This window comes from Zonotrichia albicollis, chromosome 1 (assembly GCF_047830755.1).
Source record: "Zonotrichia albicollis isolate bZonAlb1 chromosome 1, bZonAlb1.hap1, whole genome shotgun sequence".
NCBI classification, from domain to species: Eukaryota; Metazoa; Chordata; class Aves; order Passeriformes; family Passerellidae; genus Zonotrichia; species Zonotrichia albicollis.
Window position 1 is genome coordinate 137,482,384 of NC_133819.1, and position 26,929 is coordinate 137,509,312.

General features: G+C 40.1%; 1 protein-coding gene and 1 long non-coding RNA gene across 9 annotated transcripts in view; one reads left to right on the plus strand and one right to left on the minus strand.

Annotated features, from left to right (window-relative positions):
* ENPP2 (ectonucleotide pyrophosphatase/phosphodiesterase 2) overlaps positions 1–21,906 on the plus strand; it is a 71,802-nt gene extending 49,896 nt beyond the window's left edge. For 7 of the 8 annotated variants that reach the window (XM_014275982.3, XM_074555883.1, XM_005479545.3 and 4 more), the window contains 13 exons: positions 757–882; positions 4,406–4,437; positions 5,254–5,381; positions 7,350–7,437; positions 7,552–7,639; positions 8,605–8,777; positions 9,053–9,104; positions 11,531–11,667; positions 12,150–12,285; positions 13,066–13,143; positions 15,710–15,842; positions 16,428–16,584; positions 21,290–21,906. In XM_014275982.3, the coding sequence (XP_014131457.1) occupies positions 757–882; positions 4,406–4,437; positions 5,254–5,381; positions 7,350–7,437; positions 7,552–7,639; positions 8,605–8,777; positions 9,053–9,104; positions 11,531–11,667; positions 12,150–12,285; positions 13,066–13,143; positions 15,710–15,842; positions 16,428–16,584; positions 21,290–21,460 (1,499 nt within the window). In that variant the 3' untranslated portion in view covers positions 21,461–21,906. The remainder of the gene's footprint in view (positions 1–756; positions 883–4,405; positions 4,438–5,253; positions 5,382–7,349; positions 7,438–7,551; positions 7,640–8,604; positions 8,778–9,052; positions 9,105–11,530; positions 11,668–12,149; positions 12,286–13,065; positions 13,144–15,709; positions 15,843–16,427; positions 16,585–21,289) is intronic. The other variant, XM_005479547.3, reaches the window with a different exon arrangement.
* Positions 13,341–26,556, minus strand: LOC141731331 (uncharacterized). The gene is made up of 4 exons (XR_012583374.1): positions 26,118–26,556; positions 25,508–25,639; positions 15,293–15,396; positions 13,341–13,621 (listed from the first exon to the last, which is right to left on the minus strand). It is a non-coding gene; the product is annotated as an uncharacterized LOC141731331 (long non-coding RNA).
* Between the last annotated feature and the right edge of the window lie 373 nt (positions 26,557–26,929).

The window sequence follows — 26,929 nt, forward strand, 5'->3', positions numbered from 1 at the left end:
GTCATCACCTAAAAGCACAGATACTATTTGGTTGGTCTTATTCCTTCAAACATTAGAATAAACTTTGCAATATATGAAATAGTAAATATTAGCAAAGATAAAAAGAGAGTTCTAAAGGAAAACCTGGGTTTGCATAACTTCTTTTAGTGATGCCACCAAAGGTCCACTTCTTTTTAGGTCTTTATTCTTGGCAGTCTCACATGAACTGCTATATCAACAATAAAATGGCATATGCCTCGTTTCTGGATGTGGATAGAGGAGGGTAAGGGGCAGGAAGGATTTCCAGGGGTAGCAGTTCTGTGCTGAGAACCTCCTGTGGCTGACAGTACATTCCTCCCCACCACAAATATCTGCAAGAGAAAATTGTTTATCTGCGGCTGCCTTAGAACAGACCACCAACAGACAATACCTTTTGTGTGCTATTCCTCTTAAAATCATTTGTTTAAAAAGAAATAATCCCCAAAGCAGAACATTAAACTAGAAACAGACTTTGATTTTTCCATGAGTTGAGTTTGGACTTGAGTCAGTGCACACATGTTGTATGTGGTGACTGTTCCTACAATGCCTAGGCTGGTATTTCTCTTGCATAGGCGCTCCTAGCTGGAGTCCCACCAGTGTATTATGCTGGAATTAGATGGCTGTAAAGAGGTCATCCAGAAGGAAATAATACATAGGGTGTTTGGGTCTCCTTTTTTTGCTGTTTTGGAAAATGTGTTTATTTTCAGGGTGGATTAATTTTGCATTTCCTTTCTGCAGGGATGGAAGACACAACTTGTGAAAGAACTGAATTTTTAAGCAACTATCTGACTAATGTGGATGATATAATTTTGCTGCCTGGATCTTTAGGGCGAATTCGCCCTAGGTCTAGCAATAACTTAAAGTGTAAGTTAGTTTAATTGTACCCTTTATATCCTGAGAACTAGACTCTATTCCTTCCTTGAAATGATGCTGTCCACAGAGTATAAATTTGCACGGTGTTGGCAGGAAGTTCAGAGGGAATCCCACAGAAGACAGCTGCTCGCTCCCTTTCCAGTTTGTACTTCACAGACCCCACAGTGGTAGAACTGTTCTGGGGAGTGCTTAAAAGTTTTGGGTTAAACACGACTCTTTTTATCATGGAGGAATGGGAGCTCCAAGCCAGTTTCACGTGCCAGTTTATGTGTCATTGTAAGTTTATTCATGCACTTTTTTCCTCCTTTTTTCCTTCAACTAAAGCTGCATTTGGGTGATCTCAGCACTGCACAGCTTGGATGTGAAAAAAGAAAAGCATCTGGTACATTTTATGAGATAATAGGAAATAAGTGACTTGTTAATTTTGAATTCAGTAGTTTTATTATACTTTTGGCATAGATGAGAATCATGTGGGTTTCTAAACAGCAACAGACTGGAGATGTTGAAGGATATTTTACAACAATGTTGTCAGTAAAACTTATTGTTATTTTGAACCATGCATTTAGAAGTTTACCCTGACTTAGTGTTTGAGATTAACTCATCCTTGACAGTAGGCTCAGGGCTCAGGCAGGAGTCCTCTGGTGAACTAACTCTGTAATTTCAAGCATTTCAGACCAACTGCCCTCCTTTTGCCTCCAGGGCAGCCGTACCAGGACAGGGCTTTGTGCCAGCACCCTGACTGCTCTGGTTCAGCATACAAGGGCAAACCTGGCTTTGCCAGCAGTTTAAGCTACTGTGCAAACTGTGTAACTCATAAATAACCCATAAGTACCTGTGATTTTTGCACCATATGTTTCCAAGAGTGACAATTTGATAGAGGGGAAGATCTGACATCTGGGATAGCCAAATTTTCTCTCACAACATTTCAAATGTGCTCTGGGTGAGGACAAATTTCATAGAAAGATCCATCTTTGAAGATTAAATACTTCCAGAATAATAGCTAAAATCTTAAGAATGTGGTAAAACATCTGTAATACTGTTTTTTTCCCCTTTTTTTGCTATAAATTTTTTGCCAGGTAAAAAAAAGTTGATAGCAAAATAAATGCATACACAAATCAGTATTTGGATATTTATGCTCAAAGAATATATGATGAGTGTGTAAATATGTGTTGAAAATAGTGCATGTGTTATTCAAATTTTATAGACTAGCATGAGACTGAATTCCTACACTACACAGTCTACTGAGAACAAATTTCAGTTTTGAGAGGTCTTTTTTTTTTAAAGATCTCTTAATCCTTGTCTTTCCAAATTGCTGAGAAAAATAAGTTTTCCTTAGAGAATGAATGGCAATATGTTTCAAAAAGATCAGCTTGTCTGTGTGACCTCTGAGTCATGCCACTGTTTTTCCCACAATAACATTTTCCTCTTTTGGCCTCTGTGTGCAGCTTCCTAGTTTGAATACTTGCAATTGCTTATAAATCAGCAGTTCGAATGTTTGAATGTAGAACAAAGAAGCAGGTTTCCTACCTTTAGAACTGGGGTTTACCTCCTTAAATGGCAAATTACCACATTCTTTATTCTTTATTGTTCCTTAATACTGTCTCAGTACTGCAAACACACCCTTGCAATGCAAAAGCCTGCAGCTTGTATTTTGAGATGCAATAGAGCCCATTTCAAGCTTACCAAGATCATGCCTTAAGCAACCAAAACAATAGTATTTGAACAAGACATTTTCACTTCCCAATATGTTATTTTAGCCTATTTTCCCCCTCATAACTGAAAAATGTTTCCCCCACCCCCCCGAAGAGCACAGTTAGTATGGACTGTTACTGGGTTTTGGGCTTTCTACCTCTTGCATGTCCCTTTAATGGCTCAAAACCAAATCCAGAATATTTTACCGTTGCTTTTCACTTTCTCAGCAGTAGCCTGGGAATCTGGTCAAATGTTAAAAGTGACCAAAAAATGCTACATATTTATCTTACTCCTTCTAACAGAGTGCATTGTTGCATTCAAGTATGCTTTCAAAATTTTTTGAAGGAAAGTCATTGTGTTTGGGGATAAATTTTATTTTAAAGTAAATTAAAATAGACAAAAGTTTTGAAAGTATGTGTTTGCAGAAAACAAAATGAGTATTATCTAAGGCCCAGATTATAAAACAGTGAGAGCACTACCTAAGCAAGTCCATGCCAGCAAGCCCTCACACATCACATACAGGACAGCCAGGGGATCAAGCCCATCCAGCATGGGTTTAGGAAAGTCAGGTCCTGTTTGACCAACATGGTCTCCTATGGCAAGGTGACCTGCTCCTGTGGATGTTTACCTGGAGTTTTGTAGAGTCTTTGATATTGTCTCCTACATCATTCTCTTGGAGAAACTGTGACTTGGACAGGTGCACCCTTCAGTGGGTAAAAACCTCTCTAGATCACTGGCTGGGCCCAGTGTTCCCCAGGGCTCAGTATCAGGGCCAGTTGTGTTTAATATCTTTATTGATTATCTGAATGAGAGGATTAAGGACACCCTGAATCAGTTTGCAGACAACACCAAGCTGGGCATGAGTGTTCATCTGCTGGAGGGTAGGCGAGCTCTGCAGAGGGATCTGGACAGGCTGGATCAGCGGCCCAAGGCCAGTGGTGTGAGATTCAACAAGGCCAAGTGCTGGGTCCTGCACTTCGGTCACAACAAGTTCTGGGTCCCATGCAGTCCTACAGGCTGGGAACAGTGGCTGGAAAGCTGCCCCTTGGGAAAGGACCTGGGGGTGCTGGTCAGCAGTGACTGAACATGAGCCAGTGTGTGCCCAGGTGGCCAAGAAGGCCAATGGCATCCTGGCCTGGATCAGAAACAGTGTGGCCAGTGACTGTACTGGTCCTGTAATTGTATTTTTCTCTGGTAAGGCCACACCTCAAATCTTGGGTTCATGTCTGGGCCCCTCACTCAAAAAAGGACACTGAGGGGATGGAGTTTGTCCAGAGAAGGGCAACAGAGCTGGGGAAGGGTCTGGAGCTCAAGTCTGAGAGGAACAGGTGAGGGAGCTGGGAGTGTTTGTCTCCTCAAGAAAAGGAGGCCCAGGGGAGACCTTGTCACTCTCTACAGCTCCCTGAAAGGAGGCTGTAGCCAGGTGGGGGTCAGTGTCTTCCCCCAGGTAACAAAAGACAGAACAAGAGGAAAAGTCCTCAAGCTGCACCAGGGGAGGTTCAGATCGGATATTAGGAAAAATTTCTTTATGAAAAAGATAGGAATAGGCCACCCAGGGAAGTGGTGGAGTCACAATCCCTGGAGGTGTTTAAAAGATGGAGCACTTGTGAATGTGGTTTAGTGATAGACTTGGCAGTGATGGATTAAAAGTTGGACTTGATCTTTAAGGTCTTTTCCAACCCAAATCATTCTGTGATTCTATGATAAATAGAAAGCACTTTTAGTAAAGGTCATGGAAGTATTAGGAAGTATGCTTATGTAAACCTTGTGTTTTCTTTTGGAAATTTTTAATCTTGTCTATTTTTTTTACCTTTGTTTACAGATGATCCTAAAATGATTGTTGCCAACCTTACAGTAAGTATTTAGGACTGGGAGGTATCTATCTGTACTTCACTGTTCACTTCTTGATTTGTGGTATTATTCAGTTTTCTTTTCTCACTCTTTGACAGAAAAATCAACCAACTGTTATTAAAAATAAAGAATGTTAAATGCTGCCCTTCATGAGCACAGGTTAATGTTAGTCATGTTTTCCACTGTTAGCTGCTCTAGTAGCTTTTATAACCTTTTTGGGCAGTACAGAGACAGAATATCCTGGACTGTTTTTTCCTGCCTGAATTGAGTCTATTTATTCATTGCTTCAGAATTGGAAAGTAATCTTTTAGGGCAAGCATTTTACTAGCACTTTGATGCTGAAAAAGTGCTTTTGATAGCCTTCAACTCTAACCTTGCCATTAATGGAAGAAAAATATTTAAAATTAAAATCAAAAAGACAAAACAAAATCCCCCAAGTTTTGTAACCAGATGGCTTTGAATATATCTGCAGATGAGGTGTATTTTTGAGCATTCAGGTTTCCGCTGTAACTTAAACTTCAGTCCAGTTCTGATAAAGTTATTCATCTGTGAATTAAGTATGTGTAATATTTTGTTTGATAGTTTTATAAAGACTGTCACGAGAATCAAACTTTCCAAATATATATTTGAATGGCTCCCTAGGGCCTTGGCTGCATGTAAATACTGCACAGAAATGACAGGACTAAATACTCTCTGTGTACACTTTGTTTTCCGGACACCATCAGTGATGACCTTAACAGCTTGATTTCTGTAGTCAAAACTTTTGTATGCATCTTCAACTAGCTGACAGTGTGCTATTTGTAACCATTTATTTTTCAGTGTAGAAAGCCTGACCAGCACTTCAAGCCTTACCTGAAACAGCACCTGCCTAAACGCTTGCACTATGCCAACAACCGAAGAATTGAGGATGTCCATTTACTGGTGGATCGCAAATGGCATGTGGCAAGGTAAACCCTTGCGTTTGCTGCCATGCTGAGCTCCTGTCTTTTCTCCTGAGGAAATGGGACACCTAGGATTGCTCTGTCTTGACAGCATCCTGCTCCCCTGCCCTGGAGAAGGAGGAGTTTTGAGAACACAAAATATTTTTAAGTGTGGGAAAAGCAGTTGATGGATAAAAAGTAGAAACCCAGACTGATTTGCTCAAGCAGCTTGGTGGCTTTGTCTGATTAGCTCAAATGTGGAAGCTGATAAATTTTTCTAATGAGGTGCAAGCTTAGTCCAACAGGGAAGCAGGGAATATGGGAGGAAGGGGTAGGCTTATGTGGTGAAGGAATGTTAGGGAACAAGAGTTTGAGTGGATACAGTAGGTGAATGGAAAGAAAATGGAGATAATGGCAGAGTGGGTGAATGTCTGAGAAAATGTGTAAGGATGTCACAGAGTGGCCATCAAAGCGCTGTGCTGGCAGTGTATTGCATTTAAAAACAAATCCACAGAAAGCCAGGATGGTTTAGCTCTGGCACAAACTCTGGTTTGGGTTGCTCTTAGCCTCATGACTCTGAATTTTTTGTTACAGAATATGGGTGGTGTTTATTAGTTACCTAAAAATTGAATGAGGAAAAACCAGCTGGCACATACACATATAGAGTGAACAGGAGAGGAGTAGCCTTTGTTTATGGGGGGTGCACAGCTTTCTATTTGAATATGCTTTGCCACGTGTTGCGTGTCACAGTATGAGAATGGTGGACTCTTTTTGCATGAATCTGACTCAGTGCTTCTTGGAAGATGACACAGCTTTTGGCTCATGGTAGACTGTTATGAGCTTTAAATTATGGTATGATTTTTTGCCCATATAGCTGCCAGGCAAACACACAGTGTGTTGTAAGTGCCTTTTGACATCTGTGCTTATCTCTTAGTGAATTATGCAAGGATCATTCTGCCGAAGCAGTGAATGAGAAACCTCATTTGCTTTCTTGCGTAACTCCACTGGCTGCTGGCAGGCTGCTCCGTGGTTAGGGTTGTGTATATTTCAAAGAGTCACACTCTGAATTTTAGGTCTATAAAAGCTTAAGCGTTAAGAATTGTACTGGAATGGATGGGATTTGATTGATTTATAGGTTGATTTATATTTAGTAATTTCTTATTAATTACATCAGTCTTTCTTTGGCTTATTTATTAATTTTCAGAGATCTCATTCACCAGTAATTCATTTATTAGTGCAACTGTAATTGGTAGTTACAAGAAAGTGGTAGTTACAGCCCTAATTGCTGCAACTCTAGTAATTTATAAGGCCAAAATCAAACTTCAAGCATTATTTTTTTGCAGATGAAGAAATTAATTTGTAGGATAATGTGGTCCTCTGCATGTATTGTCTGCACATGGTCCTATAAAACTGTATAGAAATATTCTGGAATAAGCTGGTGATTATAATTACTGTGACACAATACTTATTTTCCCACATATTTTGTAAAAAACCCCATCTCAATAACAAGCTGATAATTAGCATTCCTATGGTATAGGACTTATTATCCCAGCTATTTGTCTTCATGAAGATCTTTCTTTTTTCTGCTTTTTTCTGCTACCCATTTTTGTTTATTGGGCTGAAGGCAAACAGGTGAAAGCAGTTTATATCATTGTATGACATTTTCAGCATTGTAACATCACAGAAGTGCTTTCTGAGCAGCCTCTGTTGGACTGGAGGTCCAGCACCTCCAGTCTGCAGGAGATTATGTGATATGAGAAAATCTGAGAAAATAATAGATACTGACGTTTTATCAATAATAAGAGTTGTTTCTTAGAGCAGGAGTAGAGGGAGAAACCCTGGGGATGCTTTATAAGTCTACAAGTCCCTACTACTGCTACTCATGAAAGATAAATTATTACAATGCGTTGCCCTGTAACCTTAGCCTACCTGCCCAGAAGAATATTGTCAGGTCAGCCACCTTTGACGAAAATTTCTAATACTTTTTCAATTTAGGAAAGCCATGGATGTTTACAAGAAACCAACAGGAAAATGTTTCTTTCATGGAGACCATGGCTATGACAACAAGATAAACAGCATGCAGGTAAGAGCAATGTGTGGGAGAGTCATTGAAGGTCTCTGAAATGTAAATATTTAGTGAAAACCCCATAAATTTTATGCTCTTCTCTCATATTCTTTTTTTTTTTCTTTTTTCAAGACCGTCTTTATAGGTTATGGCCCTACCTTCAAGTACAAGACCAAAGTGCCTCCTTTTGAAAACATTGAACTTTACAACGTCATGTGTGGTAAGCTGCCTGCTTGGGAAATTGCAAAAGCAGCAACTTATTTTAATAGGCCATCATTTAGGCACCCATGAGCTTATGCCCTGACTTCCTCTCAGTGTTTTTTTTTTCCTAGTCCCCCTTTCCCAAGCACTTGCCAGGAGGGCTGAAGGCCCTTCTCAGGGGTCTCAGTTTGCTCTGGAACTGGCTGGTCAGTAAAGGGGGTTACTGTAGTTTTGATGGTTGCAACTTGACAGAGATCAAATGGACACCTCTGCAATGTGTGGTGTCCACATCTCAGCTGTCTAGGAAAGAGATTTCTGTTCAGAGACTGCTTCTGCATCTGCAGGTCTCATGCAGCAGTTCAGGTTGATCACTTAGTTTTCTATAGCATTTCCTTGTATGATTATGTTTCCTGAATTTGTACTGAAGCTGTGAAGAATCTGATGATGTATACAGGTGTTCATTAGGGTCTTTTCTTTAGTATTGATTTTCTAGAACAATGAAACTTTCAAGGTCTAATTCACAATGAAACTTTAAGGTGTTTCAAAGATGTAATTCACCTTTTTCCCCCAAACATGCAATGTTTGACTGCCTAAGGGGTAGTTAGCCCTTATTTAGAAATCACTGTGTTGCAGATGTTTGGAGTGAGGTCAGCACATGGACCGTACATAGGTTTGCACTGGAAGCCGAAGGACTAGTTATAATAAAATAGTATATAATAACTTTTTACGGTTTTAAACTTTTCCAGTGTCTTGGTGCAAATTAACATTTTGTCATAAAGCCAAAGATACTATTAGTGCGACCTTTGCAATTTTATGATTTGGACAAAAAAAAAAAATCAGTGTTTTTATTACATTTAAAGCTTTCACTAACATGCTGTGGGGTGTAAGCAGTATTACTAAGAAACGTGTTGGCTCAATAGAGTTGCTGCTTGAATATATGTTTGTAGTGTAACCACCATTCATTTTTCCTTGGTATTTTCATAGATCTGCTTGGATTAAAGCCTGCTCCCAATAATGGCACCCACGGAAGTTTAAATCACCTGCTGAGAGCCAATGTTTATAAACCAACTGTGCCAGATGAAGTTGCTAAACCACTGTATCCTGTGGCTCTACCTTCTGCATCAGATTTCGATATAGGATGTACATGTGATGATAAGGTAGGTGTGTAGGATCTGTGGAAGCCTCCACTATTAGTGGTAGTTTTGGTAAAGTTGTAGCCATTTTATTTATTTTGAGAGGGTTTGATCTGTAAGAATTTCCCAGGTTCCCCTGTGAAGTCATTATGCCCCCTTGGAAAAATTACTGTTTTTTGTAAAAGTGAGGAAAATCCTCACTGTCTTATAGCACTAGTTTTGTTTTGTTAGATGCTAGTAAAAAAGATGTTGGAGTGCTCCAGTGGTCCTAATCTCATTCCTTTTTTTCTGTTCTTGAGAAGAACAAGCTGGATGAACTCAACAAGCGCTTTCATATCAAGGGAACAGAAGGTAAGAGCCTGGTGCCTCAGTTAATGAAAGCTGATTTAATTTTCTTTTGTAAACTACTTTGCATCATTAATACCAGAGCAACTCCTGATGTGGTTTAGGTAATGTGTAGTAAACTGTCATTTCAAGTACTTGCTAAGGTAGCCCATGGACACATGTGAGATTTGTGGGCAAGGTGAAGTGCTGCTCACTTGAGAAGGTACACAGGACCTTTTGCTGAACCAGGACTAAAGTATTGTTCAAAGCAATGTGAGTTTCCATTCCATCACCTCGAGAAGTTTTAAGCCCGTATGTGAAGGCAGAGACAAGAGGAAAGGAGAGAGTGCATGAGGCAGTACTCTGTTCAACTACAGGCTGTAAGTGGGGAAGAAACCAGACTGTATTTGTGGGCTGGGTTTTACCATAGTTATCCAGGCTTAGGTTTCACCTAGAAAGGATGCTACAGCTGCTTTGACAATCTGAGTCTTAATGCCTGGCTCTTAGGGTGCAGGTTACACAGTGAAGGAAGTGCTCTGCTAGTTCAGGCTGCTCAGTGCAATTCTGTTCCTCTTCAGTGCTCAAGTCAATGTTGCTCCCAGGAGAAAGCATTCCCAGCTCTCCTGGCCACTAGTTGCTGCTGTGTGCCAGCACTGACTTCTGTGTGGCTGAACTCTCAGCTGCATCAGGGCAGTGGTCCAGGCTTAAGTGGGGCAAGAGGAGCAGAGGAAAGGGGATGGGAGCTGCTTTTCTGAGCAACTCTACTGACTGAAAGGCTCACCAAAGCAGAGTTTTCCTTCTCACAGTGGTGATTGAGTTCAGCATAACAATTCACAGCATTTCCCTTACCATAACAGTTGTCCAAATTGGCAAATTCTGAAGCTTTCAGTTTCGGCATAGATTTTTTGAGGTCCCTCAAATTGCATTGTTAAGATGATTAAGGAGATTTGTTTTAATTCCCTTATGAAAGTATTTTCAATTTCTCTGTTGTAAAAGGGCAATGCAGCCTATCCTTTAGTTTCAAAAGGTGACCGTAGTCTTTTTCTTTGTGAGTTAAATTGCCCCTCTGCAGCTTTCATCTTGTTGTACTGATTTTCCCAATTAATGAAGAGCTACTCCTCACTGTGACAATTTATAGCATCAGGAAAAAACACCCTCACTGTTGTAATTCGAATCTCAATATCTTTATTTGAAGAAGAGTTTCAGAAGGTTTCTGGTTTTCATCCTTCTTCACTGCAGTAGTATAAAAGTGGTATTTTTGGTCTATTTTAAGATGTAAGCATTTAAACCAGTTACATTTGCTCATTTGTCAATTCTCTGTTAAATGGCATGATGTGTCCTTATTTAAGCAAGCACTTCTGCTTCATGCCAGTTTTATTTTCCTTCATGGTGCACTTTACATCGTGGTGCACCATGTTGATATTCACAGGCAGAAAAAAAAGATGACTTCAGCTTCTCTTGAATAAAGCAAGTTTATCATCTTTGTCCTTAGACTAGGCATTTCCTACTTTTTTCCTTGTGCCCTATAAAAACATCCTCTGTTTGTACTCGAGCACTAATAAAACATGCCCTTTTCTTTCAGGTTATATGCCTATCTTGGAACTGTGTTAGGCCACTTTCCTTGTTTCTATGTTTTAATTTCCAAAAGCAAGCCAAGTGAGTTTGCCAAAAGGTTATCAAATTCAATGGACTGTACAGGACAATGCAAGATTATCCAGGAAATTTATTTTTCTTCTACCCCTTTCAATTTTTTTTTCTTTTTGTAATCAAGCTTGCCAGAGTTATCTAAGGACATTTAACCATAACATATTACCAAGAAAGAAGGGCTGTTTTTACAGAGCTGGAGGTGTCTTTTTGTAGCCACAGTTAGGAAAAGGATTTTTTTTAGTTTGTTTCTTTGATATTATGGACAAAAAATAGCACATCAGTCTTCAGAACAAATCTGTGTCAGCCAAGTGGGAAAAAACTACTCTTTGAGTGACCGCTTTTGCCCCACTTTTGAGACCAAAAAAAACCCAAAAAACCAAACATAGGAAGGAGAGAAGGTCCACTGAAGAGTGGCAGGACTGATAGGCTGGGACTGATTTAAAGTGATGAAAAGAAAGTCCTTATCACCTCATGTGTGACTGACAGGCACAAAGATTGTTAAAGAGTCTCCAGTTTTTGGAAAAAAACATCCTCTCTCCACCCTGTGACACAAACAAGCTTTGAAGTGTAGAAGGGACTTTTAATTCCTAAGGGTGTTTGTAAACCTGGAGTGGGGTTCAGCCAGAACAGCTTAAGACTTCTTGTTCTCTCTCTGTCAAAAGACTTCCTTAGTAGTTACTTGGGGTCAGTATCCCATTAATGATCACTGAAAAATACAACATCTGTTGGAAAGCCAACCCCCCTTTTTGTTTTCATCCTTAAGATTTTCAGTAATAAACATAAATGTAATTTCTTTTGATTTTTAGAGAAGCATCTTTTATATGGACGCCCTGCTGTACTGTACCGCACAAAATACAATATCTTGCATCACCACGACTTTGAAAGTGGCTACAGTGAAACATTCCTGATGCCTCTGTGGACATCCTACACTATTTCCAAACAGGTTAGTGTTCTCTCTACTCTTGAAATGTTCTTTAAAAATCTTGGTAAAATTTCTGCGGTATCTTTGTTCTTGAAGTCCTAAAATTTCCCTTCCCCAGGAAATTTTTCTGGTAGGAAATCTTCCTACCAGAAATTACATCAAAGTACCATTGTAAACCATGCCCATATTCTTTTTTTTCCTTAATCAGAGAACAGTTTTAAGGGAAGGGCTGTGTATTTCTTTTCCTGTTTTATTTTTAAGTTTTGTTCAAGGGGGTTTGGTTTTTTTATGAGCGACTTCATTTGAATTTTCTCCCGTGGGGATTTCTGCTCCCTGAAGAGGCTGTGCAGCAATGCAGGAGCAGGATTTGGTGGTACAGCCAAGTGCTTTATTTTACTGCACGCAAGGCCTTCTGTGTAGTCTGTCAACAGTATGACCTAGTTTCCTTTTATCTGTAAAAGCTGAAAGTACATTTTTTGTTGTCTCCATGTTCCTCAATGCAGGCAGAAGTGTCAGGTGTCCCAGAGCACCTTGCCAGCTGTGTGAGGCCTGACCTCCGCATTTCTCCAGGAAACAGCCAGAGCTGTTCTGCCTACAGAGGCGACAAACAGCTCTCCTATGGATTCCTTTTTCCTCCTCGTAAGTTTATATGGCTTTTACTACCTAGGGATTTTGTAGTTTTCTTGTTTTGTAGGGAAAACTTTTGGTGTGAACATAACTGCAGGCAAACCCCACCAGATATAAACAGACTAATTTTGATTTCAGTCACCAGTAAGATAAACATATTTAATGCATAAATCCGAATTAGTCTCTTGCATACTGTAAAAGTTTCTACTATCCTATAGAAACAGTGATAGTAGAAAACCTGTGTAAAACAAGCATCCTCAATTCTCCTGATGTGCTTGCTTTGCTTCAGTATTGGATCCATGATCTTCTGGGACTAGTAAATGTTGAAGAGGCACAGCTGTCACAGTTTTGAACTTCATTGCTCCGTCTTCCTCACTCAGTGGCTGAAATATTTTATGATGGATTTCTGAAATGGAATTACAGTTGCAGAGGCTTGCTCAAAACTAGAACATAATCCCACACTCCTCTCCCAAGAAATCCTTGGCATCTTTTATAAAAGCCTGTAGAGCTTTCTGCATTTTAAGATGGCAGAAATAGATAAGCTATATGAAAATATTTTGAATTGATTGACAGTTGAAGTACAGATAAAATTCTTCCTTTCCATGTTCAGCTGTCACATTAAAGACAAATTTTGTGTATGTAGTGTGCACTTCTGAATATAACAATCAGATTGCTGTTTAGATTATGGTATTCCCTTTGGTTAATGTCTGAAGCCATTTTCAAAACGTTTCTATATTCTCTGAAATCCTTATCTTTCATCTTATTAATATTTTTCTGTTTCTCTGTTTTCAGAATTAAGTTCCTCTGCAGAAGCAAAATATGATGCTTTTCTAATAACAAATATCATTCCAATGTATCCTGCCTTCAAAAGTAAGTGCTCTTTCCATGACTATACTTCTCTTTACCAGCAAGCTTTTTTTTCTAACTTTGTGTTGGATTATGGAATGACTTGCTAGGACAAGTTCAGAACTTTAAATTCAGTTACCTGTAGCCAGCAGCTAGTACCTGTGGACACCTGTATAGTGCTTGATATGGGCAGGCAAAATACCACAAGAAAGGCTTAAGTTTTGAGAAAGGTTTATTTTCCTTGGTGCTGGGTTAAAGTAATGGCACAGCCATGCTGGAGGTCTGCAGCTGTGCTTTGTGCCACAGTAATTCACTTCCTGTATGACCATTCAGATTTTCTTGTCTGTAGCTCAAGCTAGTGAAGAACATACTTAGGCAACTGGAGCCTGAGACTGTGCACAAGCCTGGGAGTGTGCCCTTGGTATTTTGTACTTCAGGGACAAGTGATTACATTTCATTTTTCTATCCGTGTCCTTGGAGGGAGACTGAACATTTTTATTACCTATTAAAAAAAAAAGAGAAGAGAAAACCAATTTATGGAAAATGAGGGATGATTTAAACCTGTCTGAGACTTTCAGTGCTGCAGGGTTATATTACTAACATTTCCTTTGTCTGCACATCCCTTTTCTCTCTAGTCTTGCCAAGAGGTAGGAAAACCATCAGGCTATTCTGGTGGCATTTTTGGCTTGGCAGGGATTGACAAGCCCTGGAAGAATCTCAAGAGCCTGTTGTGAGATTTCCAATTCAGATTTTAGGCCAGAGGGGTTTGGATAAACATCAAAGCCTATGGAAACTTCTCCTTTTTAACCAGAAAAGAGTGTTTTTAACTGAAAAACCTCTGTGTAGGACCCAGTGGTGATGTTTGCTGGAAATCTAAGCAAAAGCACTTGACTGATTAAAGAGTGAAAAATTATTGGGGATTTCCCACTCCAGAATCACTTCATAAAAATGCTCTTAATGTTAATGTTAATATAAGTATTTGGCTGAAATGCTAATCACAGGAGAACAGCCCACCTCTAGCAGCTCATTTTATATAGTGGCCTTCTTCCTCACATGTGGGTCACAGATTCCTTACTAAAAAATTCTGTTACTAATGTCATTGCTGGGAAATTACATACTGCTCCATGTGTACAGGTTGCAGTGCTGAGAGCCAAGTATATGCTCATTATATGGATCTTTTTCCATGACAGGTTAAATAGGATGTGGCAGTGCAGTGCTGTGCTGTGCTGGCTGTGGTGGTAGTGCTGGCTGCAGAGGCCCCCTCCTCTGCTTTGTGTTTGTAATTCACTGTCCCATCCCATCCCCACTGGCAATAATTCTGCGTCCACTTTTTCCATAATGAGACTGGCTTAAGCAGTTCCTGCTTTGCTGGAGCTCCAAAAATGATACTCCTGGGCTGGCCCCTCATTGCCCTGGCATTGCTCTGTATGTGATTGCAATGGGAAGTGGAGCTGCAATCTTATTTAGATACAGCACTTGAGGCAGTGGGACAAGGGAGAGTCTTTCATTTTTGGACTGTTTTTATTGATAAAGCACATGCAAAGGAGGAGTGAGCAGCTGCAGGATTGGTATTGCCAAGTGATTAGGCTGAGGTTCTTGTTAGACCACTGCAGGTGGGGCCCTGGGCATTACCCCAGCTGGGACTGCGTGTGGCACTGAGCAGTGTTAGAACAAGGTGTTCAAGGTGTCCTAAGGCTGTCGTTGCCACCAGCTCCAGGGAACCATGGACTTAATGGTCTGAGCTGGCAAGACAAGAGTTAAACTCTTACAAGTCTGAGAAGTTTTGTTTACCCACACTTCTGTTCGTTAAAATAAAAAGCAACAGAAGAAAAGAATGATAGGTTCCAGTGTGTTTCCCATCTCTACAAGAATGTTAACTTTTTGAGGAGGACATGGTGGGAGAAAGTGTATCATGCTCTTCCCAAAGGTTGCTGCAATGACATGACTTTGGTCACCCTTGATGGCACCTAGTTTAAAAGTTAAACATTTTGTATCAAAGGAGTATTTAACGGAATGAATTTGCACTTCTCTTTCTTTTAATATGTTTGGGTTTAGTTTTTAATTATGGTACTGTATCCTTTTTAAGATTAATAAAAACACCCTAAACACACCACCCCAGCACAGTTCCCTGTAAGCAGATAACAAAGGCAGTGTTTAAAGAGATATCAAATACCTGTGAATTGCTGTTTCTACAGCTTGGTGAAGGAGCAGCAGAATGTCTGTGCAAGGCCTATGGCAATGCTGTCCTGGGAGTGGTAGCATGTATTTCCTTCATCACTGGTTGGGGGAAAAAATAACAAGAGAACAAAATATGAATAGACTTTATTGACAAAACTGAATGAAGCTGCAGTAACTCTGTAATGCTTAGTCTTTCATTTCCCCTACTGTCATGTCAATAATTTTTGACCTCTAGATTTTTATCTTGAGGAAGAAAAAACTTTTTAATCTTGACATATTTTGACTTATCCAAATGTTGGTGTGTTGTGGTGTTTTTGTTTGGTTGGGTTTTTTCTGTTTGTTTTGAGTTTTGGGGTTGTTAAATTAATTTTGGTTGATTGATTGGTTTGGGTTGGGTTTTTTTTCCCCACAGAGGTATGGAACTATTTCCAAAGGGTTTTGGTGAAGAGATATGCCACTGAACGAAATGGAGTCAATGTTATAAGTGGACCAATCTTTGACTATGACTATGATGGTTTACATGACACACCTGACAAAATAAAACAGTAAGTATTTGTCTTTAAATTGCTTTGCCATTGCTTTGCTTAATGATGGTTTTATCTTAAACAATTAATTAACTGCACATTATTTAAATTTTTTTTGTGAGGAAGCATAATTTTCTAGCTCTTTCTAAAGTTATTGGGACTGAATGCCCATGTAGGTAGGACAGTGGTTAAAATAAGGAAATGACAATTCAGCACTTAACTATTCACCTTGACTTTGAAATTGTTTTCATCCTCCAGACAAAGTTCAATTTGGTTCCACATAGTCTATTGTCTCTAAAATTCTCCTTACTTAAGAAGCACTTAAGAGCTGTGCTATTGAGTTTACATGCTCAAGTCTTTGTTAATTCAGCAATGCATTCTCTCTATGTCTCTGAACTGAAGAAGCCTTTCAGCACTGCATGAGGTATTTCTGTAGCACAGTGTGAGCTAATTGGATGCTCCCTTTCAATAGTGTTCAGGAATCAAACACATTTCAACAATGTATGAGTGTCCTCACACGTAGGAGAGGAAAGACCATGTTGTTTGTGTAACCTTCTCCCAAACAAGTTCATCCTTTGTGGATAAAGATTTGCTTTATTCCCCCAGGTTTGTGGAAGGCAGTGCAATCCCTGTTCCGACACATTACTATGCCATCATAACCAGCTGCTTAGATTTCACTCAGCCAGCTGACAAGTGTGATGGACCACTCTCTGTTCTCTCATACATCCTTCCCCACCGGCCTGACAACGATGAGAGCTGCAATGTGAGTTCAGCTGCACTGCTGCAGCCCTGTGGTAAATGTGTCCCTGAGACATGTGGAAGCTCATTACTAATAGAAGCAAGTGTTCACTAATGTCTTGGATGAGGGCACAGTTGTGCCTCTGTTGAAGTGTCATTAGCTCATGAGATAAAAACACTCCTCCATGACAGCAGCAAAAGTAAGGAACTATTGCTGCACCTAAAATTGTCTGGAAGAAGTGACATACAGAAGGTTGGCAGTATTGTTTTTTTGCCTGTAGGATTCTATATTTTTTCAGTGTAACTTCAGAGCAGACTCGGAGGAGACTGTATGCATAAACATACTGTGCTGGCACCCAGCCTGATGTGTTTATGGAGGTCAGTTTCCATTTGCAGATACAATGCAATCTGTCTGCTATAGCAGTCTGGGTGCATCAGTCAGCATGATTACATCCAACCCACACAGTATGAAAAGTCTTTGCTGTAACCTGCCATGGGTAGAGGGCCAATTGTTGCTGCTTCCAGAACACCTTGATTCAAGGGAAAGGTTTGGCTTCTTATTCCAGAGATGGCCAAATACCCTCCTGGTTTCTTTCTTATCTTCCATTAGGATGCAAGATCCTTTACTGTAAGGATCTTGATGAAGGCTTTGGTCTGGCCAGCACTGCAGGAAGTGCACACTTGGCAGCTGATTGTGTGGCAGGAGGGTGTTGGGTCCCCTGTAGGCTCTGGCACTCCGTGAGGACAGCAGAGCTCCCAGGCAGCTGTATTTAGCCTTGTCCTTCCGCCTGAACTTGCTCTCCCATTACACAGCTGGGTGGATTCCTGCACACAGACACTTCACTATGGGCTGCCAGGAGACTGTTTCCTGAATGAACTCATTAATGTTATGAATTTTGTATTGGCAAAAAAGTTAAGACTCCTATTCCAGCTACAGGCGGAAATAGTCATTTCAACTCTGTACACAATTCACCTGGAACACTGTTTCTTTCTCACTCATCAAACAACCGTTTCCTGAATGAATGCATTAATGTTATAAATTTTGTATTGGCAAAAAAAGCTAAGACTCCTATTCCAGCTACAAGCAGAAATAGTAATTCCAACTCTGAGCACAACTGACCTTGAACACTATTTCTTTTTCATTCATCAAATATTGCTTGCTTTCAGGGCCCATGCTTTTGGAGCAGTATCCCTCTCTCTTGGGCAGGTCTGGCCCTGTTTGGATCTCAACTGTTTTGGGCAGAGACACCTTTCACCAGAAGTCTCTGGAAGTGCTACATATATTGCATTGTGGCTTTTCCCTGGACTGCTTTTCTCTGAATCAAGATCCAGTTAGTGATCTGGAAATTACTATTTTGGTAGTTATTAGTGTCTCTGCCCTGTAACTCTGCCAATATGTAATTTTATGACAAAGTAACTTATTTTTTCCTCCTTGTATTGTGTGTCATAACTCTCTTAAACTGCTGAAATATTTTTAATGAGCTCTTTACAATAATGGTCTCTTTTAGGCCTTGATTTCTTACATTTCAAACCAGGCTTCTTTTCTCTGTAGATCATGCTACTTGTAAATGTGTATGGAGTAAGTATTTACAGTTTGAAAGAGTCTTCAGTGCTTCTGCAAGGTCATTAGCAGATACTGGTCCATGCCTTTTATATAGCAAAGAACCACTCCAAAATATTTAAATGTTGCTCTTGAATGAAAATACAGTTAGGCAAATTTTTGCCGCTGAAATCCATCATCGATTGCATTCAGCCTTACTTTTGCACACTTATTTATTCGAAGAAGTTATTGCATAAAACCTCACCATACTTCATGGATGAAATGCATGGGATAATATAGGAATTTTGCCTTAACCTCTCCACCATTTTCTTTTAAGATTTGAAGAAATATTAGCTTTCCCTCTGCTCTAGCTGTACACACATTCTCTTCACACAGCTGTTGAAGAACACCACCACTCTTCTCATCTGAATTTGTTCCTTTTCTAAACTGTGTTTATTCATGGCAAGGTTATGCCCATTTATTCTTGTGTCAACATTTTTCTATGTCTTAAATAGCCTTCTCTGAGTTTTACCCTTGAGGTGATTTATGATGATTCTCAAGGCAAATAACTTCTCTCTGTTCATGGAAGACCCAGGATCTTTTTTGCTCTTGTAAGAGAGGATGAGACTGTTAGTAGAATAGACTTCCTATGCATCTCATCCAGTCCAATCTTTTTTTCATCTGGATTATGAATGAGATTAAGTACTGCAGCTTAGATCTCAAAATTAAAATGGTTTTCTTTCCACTGGACACAACTCCTCTGATACTGCCTATAATTTGCTTTTTTCATAGCTGTGTTATAATGGTGGTTCAATTCGTGCACAGCTCAAATCCTTCTCTTCTGCCTGTCAATTTGGATAACCCAATTTCATTCTGTCCTGGGAGCTCCTGCATCTGCGTCTTCCACTGTGCTATTCCACCTTCTTCTGCACTGACAGGAGTTCTCAACTGTTGGGGGTTTTGCTAGCATCTAATCACCTTAGCACAAGACGTGAGTGTGAAAACATGACAAAAAGTCCTTTCTAAGACCAAAGTTGAAGGAACCTTAGAAACTAGAATTCCTAGAAAATTCTTCCAGGCCACTGTTTTCTCTTTCAGCAAAGCATATCAATTTCTTTTCTAAAGTCAGTTCCTCACCCACCTGTCTACATACATCGTGTTCAGCTTTCCAATTGATATTCAGAGAGATTCTTGTGCAGAATATCTGGTATTTTTTTTCCACTGGGTTTTGTGCTAGCCTCCTCATTGATCACCTCTTCCTATTTATCTCCATGTTTTCAACTGTTACTTTTTCCTTCTAAAAGTCTCCTTATTTTTGAGGTGGGACTAAGCACTAAAGCTGGAAAAAACTGACTTTTAAATGTATACACTTCATTCATTGTTATGTGGTAATACTGAATTGGTTGATCACTATTTAAAATCCTTGCTTCTGGGCCTGAGGCTTCATGGGCCAGTTGTGGACTGGAAAAAATAAAACATAGATCAGTTGATTGATTTTCTGGACTCATGCAAATGCTGTCTTGCTGGACTAGGTTAAACAAGCCTCCCTATCCTGTAATTTATTCATGTTGCAGATCTTTTGCAAACTGCTTGTATTCAAAAAAAAAAGTGAACTTTGTAGCTTGCTCATAACTTCCTTTTGAGCTCTGCAGATTTCCCGCTCAGAAGAAAGGCTTGAAGAAAGCAAAAATGTCACAGTGGCTGCCTTTGCACTGGCAGCCCTGCTGAGGCCTGTTTGCAGACCCCTGTAGTGGCTGAAGGCTGAGCAGGGGCTTCCTGTGGCCACGTGCTGCCAGGAGCATCCCCAGAGCACGGCACTGCAGGCAAAGGGGAGTGAGCAGGATATACTCCCTCCTCTTCCCTCTTAATTTGCATCTCTTTTCTTGTTCCAGACCTGATTTTGGTCCTGAGGTTGTTAGAGGTAGGACAGGAAAGCTGTTTTGGGGCTGAGAGCTTTGAACCAAACAGGTGCTGACTGGGTCATGGACGTTTGTTTTAGAGCAGCCAGCTGTGATCTGTCTGGGACTTCGTGTCCTCTCTGTGCAAATGATCACCTCTCCCTCCTGCCTCTTGTTGGGTGACCCACTTCCTAGTCTGTGGCTCAGCTACTGCACTGGCTAGGTCCTGGCATTGCTGGAGTTTAGTCTTGATTCATGAGAGGATCATTTGGTAGGAGGACATTGCTGAGGCAGTCAGGAAAGGGTTAATTTCCAGGAATAGACACACACATGAAGTCTAAATACCCGAGATATAACCCACTTCCCTAGCAGTGGTGTACAGGTACCAGCCAGAGGGGCCAAAGGGGGAAAAGTCCTGTTTGCTTTGTCCTTTTCCCATGTCTGGGCCCCGTTGTGCTGTCCCCAGGCCTGGGTGCAGTGCTTGTGGCACATGTTGCTTTGCTGGTTAAGGCACACAAACAGCCAGTCACTGCAGTGTTTTGCAGGGCTGATTTTCTGATGTGTTTGCAAGTTACCTTAGTTTGTGGATGACTCCAACATGTGCTGGTGTCGGCACAAGGCATGAGGCAGCAGCTGTCCCCTAAGAGAACACAACCTGACCCCAAACACTCTGGCAGCATAACCTTCCTGCAATTTTTTTTTTCTTTGTATCAGGAAATGCTTGGTTAAATTCTTTTTTCTATCAGTGAATAATATGTATGTTCCAATCACAAGAGTTTTTAGGTATCTACACAAACCATTGTCCGACTGTGTAATGAATTGTGAAGGTCCTCTAAAAGTAAAATGGAAATATTAAAATATTACTGTATTAGATTAGATTAAGAATAATGTGTAGGTGTAGAATTCAAAGCCAAACAGCCTAGAGTTTAGTCTTTGGTAAATCAAAAGCGATTAATATGGAGTTCTTTCTGTGAGATAGAAAAACATGGAGTGACCAGTGGATCTTCTAAAAACCTATAGCTGCAACTTGAGGCTAGCTTTTTCTGGATGATTATGGTCATTGTGTCAACCCCATCATAAAATGGGTACTGAAATAAAACTGCAGGATTCATCTTACATCTAAAATGTCAAATTCATTTTCTTGGAATTCATTTACCTTATTCATTCTTGAATAAAGCACAGAGATTCTTCTTCAAATCTGGAACAAATGTGTAGACAAGTTGCATTTGCTTTTGGAGATAATTTTTGACAAGACTTGTGATAATTTTTTTTTTTTTTTACTTTTTCCCCAGAGCTCAGAGGATGAGTCAAAGTGGGTTGAAGATCTTCTTAAGATGCACACTGCACGTGTCCGTGACATCGAGCAGCTCACTAGCTTGGACTTCTTCCGAAAGACCAGTCGCAGCTACACAGAAATCCTCTCCCTAAAGACATACCTGCATACGTTTGAAAGTGAAATTTAGCTTTCTAACCTTACTCAGTGCATCCTTTTATCAACTGGTGTATATTTTTATATTGTTTTTATATTTATTAATTTGAGGCCAGGACATTAAAAATATTAGTATTTTAATCCTGTATCAAATCTTAAACATTAAACCTTTGTGTCATTTGTTTTGTTTCTCTAATGTTTAATATAGGTATGTCTCTTGGTTGATTTAGTAGTGCTTGTAATACTGCATTTTGAGTCCTTACTCTGAGCTTTTAAGTGGTGCTGCAAGGTTTGATGCGTGCATCAAGGAAATATTAATTTCTCATGCTCCTTTAACACACTTGTAGTCCTGTACTGTGTATCAAAATACTGAACATGTAAAATTACACTCATTTACTGATAACTGTGTGACAGAGATATTTAAACACTATAGACAAATAGCATCTTAAATATAATAAACCACACATTCAGTTTTTTTTATGTGTTTTGATTTCCTTTCATAGGGATCTTCAGAGGGACTTGTGGGCAGCTGAGTGCTGACAGATCTCTTACTGGGTAGAGCCCTTCTCAAACCCTTAGGTTTGCTGGTAAGAGGACTGCCAGGGGCCCAGGTGCCCTGCCCTCATACTCAGCAATGAGACCAAAAAATAGACACCCAGAGCAGTCATTACTGGTTAGGTTTTGCCTTAGGGGGAGAGCTGGGACGAGAGGATGCTTGCTGTCATGAGCTAGCAGGGATACCCCATGCCTGATGCCACTTGGCCCTGCTCCAGAACTCTGGAAAGGATTTTTTAAGGAAGACATTTGTTATGGAGTGTTAGTGTACCTAGATGATGGAAAAGAGGAATTATTGTTTTGAGTGCCTTTGAGGCTGAACCCACTAATGACACTATTGTAAAGCCTTCGTTTGGGCTTACACATTTTCCTCTCTCTATGAAAGTTGTGTCTGTTTTCTCCTTGAGGATTGCAACTGCTGAAGGGAAGAGGGAAGGGCTGGAAAGCATCTCAGCCATGTACACAGATGAGGAGCCAGGGTCTCCTAAGTAAAATTATTCTAGCACATCAACTTGCATCCCTGTAGCATCCATGTAAGAGAAAGTAGTTAAACTGGAATTAATCATATTAACATAGATAATAAAGCTCTTGTGACCAGACAAAAATTTATTTTTCTGTCTGCCTAATTCTGTTTAATTTAGTAAAGCCCAACGCTTGAATACTTTATAATAACTCCAAAATATTAGGATGGAAATTCTAATAAACTGCACAAAGCTATGGGAAACATCCTATTCTTGCAACTTAAAAATTGTCTCTTGTGGTTGTCTGGTAGCACAGAAATATTTTCCTGTAAGCTTTCAGCAGGGCTTCTTGCCATGATAAACTTAATGTTCTTACATGTACTACAAAGGGTATTTCCTTTGGATTTAAAAGAACTTTCTCTTAAGACCTAATTCCTTCAACATGAACTTTAGTGATGATTTAATGTGGTGGTTCATAAACTAAACTAAAGACCACCACTGCTGTTTTGCTTTGACATTAATCTGTTGCTCTGTTTGTTTGGGTTTTTAATCAAATTGAACAAATTATGTAATTCTTTTATTTTCTCCCAAAATAACATGAAATTTATACCAAAGGAACATTTAAGCTCTGAAAAAATAATATTGTGTTCAAAGAAGTTTGCTTCTGAAACGTCATTAGTGATTGAAAATGATTGGGAGAGACAATTTAACTCTTGGTTTCACTAAACAGTGGTAATTAGTGTGTAGGGAAACATCAATTTTTTGACTAAGTTTCTTACTGTGACAGTAAATACTAGTAATTTACTTCTGTCCTACCTACTTCTCTTCAACCTTTGGTTCCATGTTCCTGCATGGTATTGCTGTTTTATTTTACTGCATAATATAGCAGAAATAACTCTGCTGAGAAATATTTGTAGTGACTTCTGCACATGGCATGGAGTACTTTTCCCGTTGAAAGATGCCTTATCAACACAAAAGCTCTAGGCTAAGGCCTTGTAAATCCCTCTGAGCAACATGAGCTCTGCAGGAACAACAGGTATTTTAAAGGAAACTTATAATTTGCCTCCAGTAGTCTTCAGGGTGAATGTTAGCTTAGGGCAGAGGGAAGGAGCCCTTCTGCCTTCCAATCCTGTCAGACCATTTTGAAAGGATTAAATACCTCTTGTTTCTGTTACATATTGCCTTTTCTTGATATTTCTCTGGCTTCAGCAAGAGGTCCATTGAGGAGAACAAGCACTGAATTCTTCTGTGGAGCAAACACTATTTTTGAGGATTTAGGTAATAACTGTTTGCACTTGGTGATGTAAATTTGAAGCATGTTCAATGGGTTAGAGGCAGTTCAGTTGAGCAACTGCCACAATGACAAAAGCTGTGATGTCCTGCACACCTGGCAAAGTCCTTTTGCTCTGGGAAAAATCCTTCAGATGTAGTTGTGCAACTAGAATAACCCTGCTACAGGAAACTGTTACTTTTTTTAACCCCTTTTTCACAGTCACATATCCTTAACAGATAAGCACTGAAAGCAGGTCAAGTAACCTGACCAACAGAATGGTCATGATGCAGAAATTATAGCAAAAGTCCCCATCCTGTTCTGACAGTACCAGAGTATTTAATGACTTCTGATTATGTTCTGTCCTGGCCAGCTAACAGCTTGATTAGAGACTTTCTACTTGCTGTTCCCCTCTTCTCCATGTCCAGCCTTTAGCCTCTTTTATGGAGTTAGGTACAATATTCAACAGTTTCTGCACTTTTTTGAATGTTGGTTCTGGTTTGCTAACAGCAGATCAGTTTGCATTGTGTTGTAAAGCAATTTCATCTCTAGATGAGCAAGAAAATGAAAACATTTAATTGTCAAGTCTGTGCCATCTTGTGAAGGTTTTTCCAGAGTCCACATGGATTTAGTGTGAGTAATAACCATGTGTAATTAGGCCAATCTTGCTGTGTCCCTGGAGCTCCATAGCCTCCATGGAGCCCTGCCATGGTCCCTTGCTTCTCAGTGCTTTGTATGCAAACAGTTGGTCAGCTGAACGTGTGAAGATTTTGAGACTACAAATTAAAATACACACACATGGGAAGTTTATGAAGTCCCTGTTTCCCTTACATTTGGTTTCCTCCTATCCATCGGTCTGTCAGGTACAACAGGTGAAATAGCTCTCTAATTCCTGCACACAGCCAGGAATCAAAAACCTTTTCAGGAAAGCTGAAGGAGGTTCCCTCTGAAGGTGTTGCTAGTTGCAGGAGAGAACAGGAACTTGGGCAATGTCTGTCTTACACAGTGAGGACAGAATGCAGGACCTGACTGAAGGAAAAAAATTTGTAGCAGCAGGAACTGATGTTCCAGAAATCATTCCCTTCAGTCTCACATCCACATCCAACATCTTTAGCTACCATTAAATTTGTATGACACTTGTGTGCAGATTATCTTGGCTCCTTTCTGCAGGAGACAGAGGAGATACTGCTTGAAGTGCAATTGAGAAAATTCCCCCTTTATATATTACTTTTTAGAAAACCTGCAAGGCCCTACCAACAGAGGGGCAAATTCACTTGTTCTGCCTTGTGAGAGAGGGGTAGAGATGGCTTTCCCAGAGCAGGGGAGGGTGTGGGTGTTGCAGAGCTGCCTCTTCCTCTCTGCTCCAGTACGGTGCTGTTCCAATGAGTTTGGCACTTAGGGCAGCTGGGATTATTCTGCTGGTTTGGCACAGAGAGATAAATGAAACATCTGGGAGGCTGCTGTTACCACAGGCATGGATGAAACTGTGGCATGGAGAGGTTGGATAGTCTGTTTAAGGGCATGCATATAGTATGGCCTGTAAAGCTGGTCACAGCACTCCTGTACAGGGCTTAGTATGTGACATTTTGAAATAATTTTTGCTAGTGCTATCACTGACAGGAGAGTACAAGGTATGTTTTGTAAAGCAAAAGCTTCAGAATCATGTGGCTGAAATAAAATTTGAATCCAGGGCAAGAGAAGCAAAACTCCCTTTCTTTGAAGGCGATAAATAATGCTGAATTGGTTTTCTATCAATCCCATGCATCAAAATGCTTTGGGAGGCCTGGTTCCTTACCAGAGTCCTTCTGTATCCCAGAGAGATGCCACAATACTTGTCTGTCCATCCTGTATGTGGTCCTAGTCGAGGTCAGTTTTTGACTAGTTTCAATTTCCCTTACTGCAGTCTCAGACCACTGTTGCACTTGACCTAAGAGACGTGGTACAGTCATGAAAATATAAGTATAGCCTGAGCAGGATAGACCTGCCAGTAAATGATTAATACCACATTAACTGTACATCTTCCAAATGAGGGAAATGCGCTCGAAATGTTTAAAGTTCAGCCCTTTTCAAGAGAGGAGAAAAAAAGTTTTTTTAAACATTGCAGAAAAATACCTAATCTCGTTTCTTTGCACTTGTTGTGTAAATACAAGATAAGAGCAGTATTCCCAAGGTTACTGCAAACAGCCTGTCACTACAGAGTACAAACTAACATTTACTAAAATGTATGTTGACATAAAAAGCAGCATTGCTTTAACAGTCAGCTGCAGTCAAAAAACCCACAGGTTTCTTTCCCTTTACAAGTCAAAAATTTGGGATGTAATTTATCCAGATCTGCCCTCCCAAAGGAAAGTCCCTGCCCTGCTTACAGCATCCCTGGTATGTGCACAGTTGTTGTGGAGCCTTACCTTACTGCGTTACCTTATCTGTTATTTTCTAAACACGGCAGGGAAAGGCAGAGGGAGGTCACCCAGGTTTCATCTGCAGGTTTCACCATGGAGACACCAGCAGGCAAAGAAGTTAGTAACTGTGGATTAGCACAGCTGTAACTGATTGACCCTAAAACTGGAATTTACTAGAAAAGAGGTGGCATTATTTTACATCATAAACCCTCAACAGAAAAGGATTAAATCCTTTTCAGGGGATATTTTCATCAATGTTTTTTTCCTGGCTGGGTGCAGCAAATAGGGAATTATTTCTTCTTTTCTACAAGGAGGACTGATATATCAGAAGAGGCTGGATAAGAGAAAACAGGAACTTTGCACACCCCCCAAATAAATCTCCAGCCCAAATCCCCTTCTGGCAGCATCTCCTGGACCTTCAACCTGTTCACTCTCTTCTGTCTCCTGAAATGGGAAACTTCTCTTATCTCCTTACATAGCAATTTTTTTCTGCTAACCTCCCTGTTTTATTTTAGCTTTGATCTATTAATCATCTGCAAATAGCTTTAGTGTTAGCCTACCAGCTTTTAGCTCTGTCATGTTTCACACACTTAATCTGAAGAGGATGTGGAAGTTCCTGATATATCCCCATTTTCTTTTCCAGTGCAGTTAAAACCCAGGGCCAGTTTTTCAGCTAAAAACCCTCTTCTGAGTATTTAATCTGGTGGCCTTTACCCAGGTAGGTGTCTTTGTCTGAAGGCATTTAATGTCCCTGAGGGTAGAATGCTAAAGCTCTGATGAATCAACCAGAACTACTCCTCACAGGCCATGACCAGCTA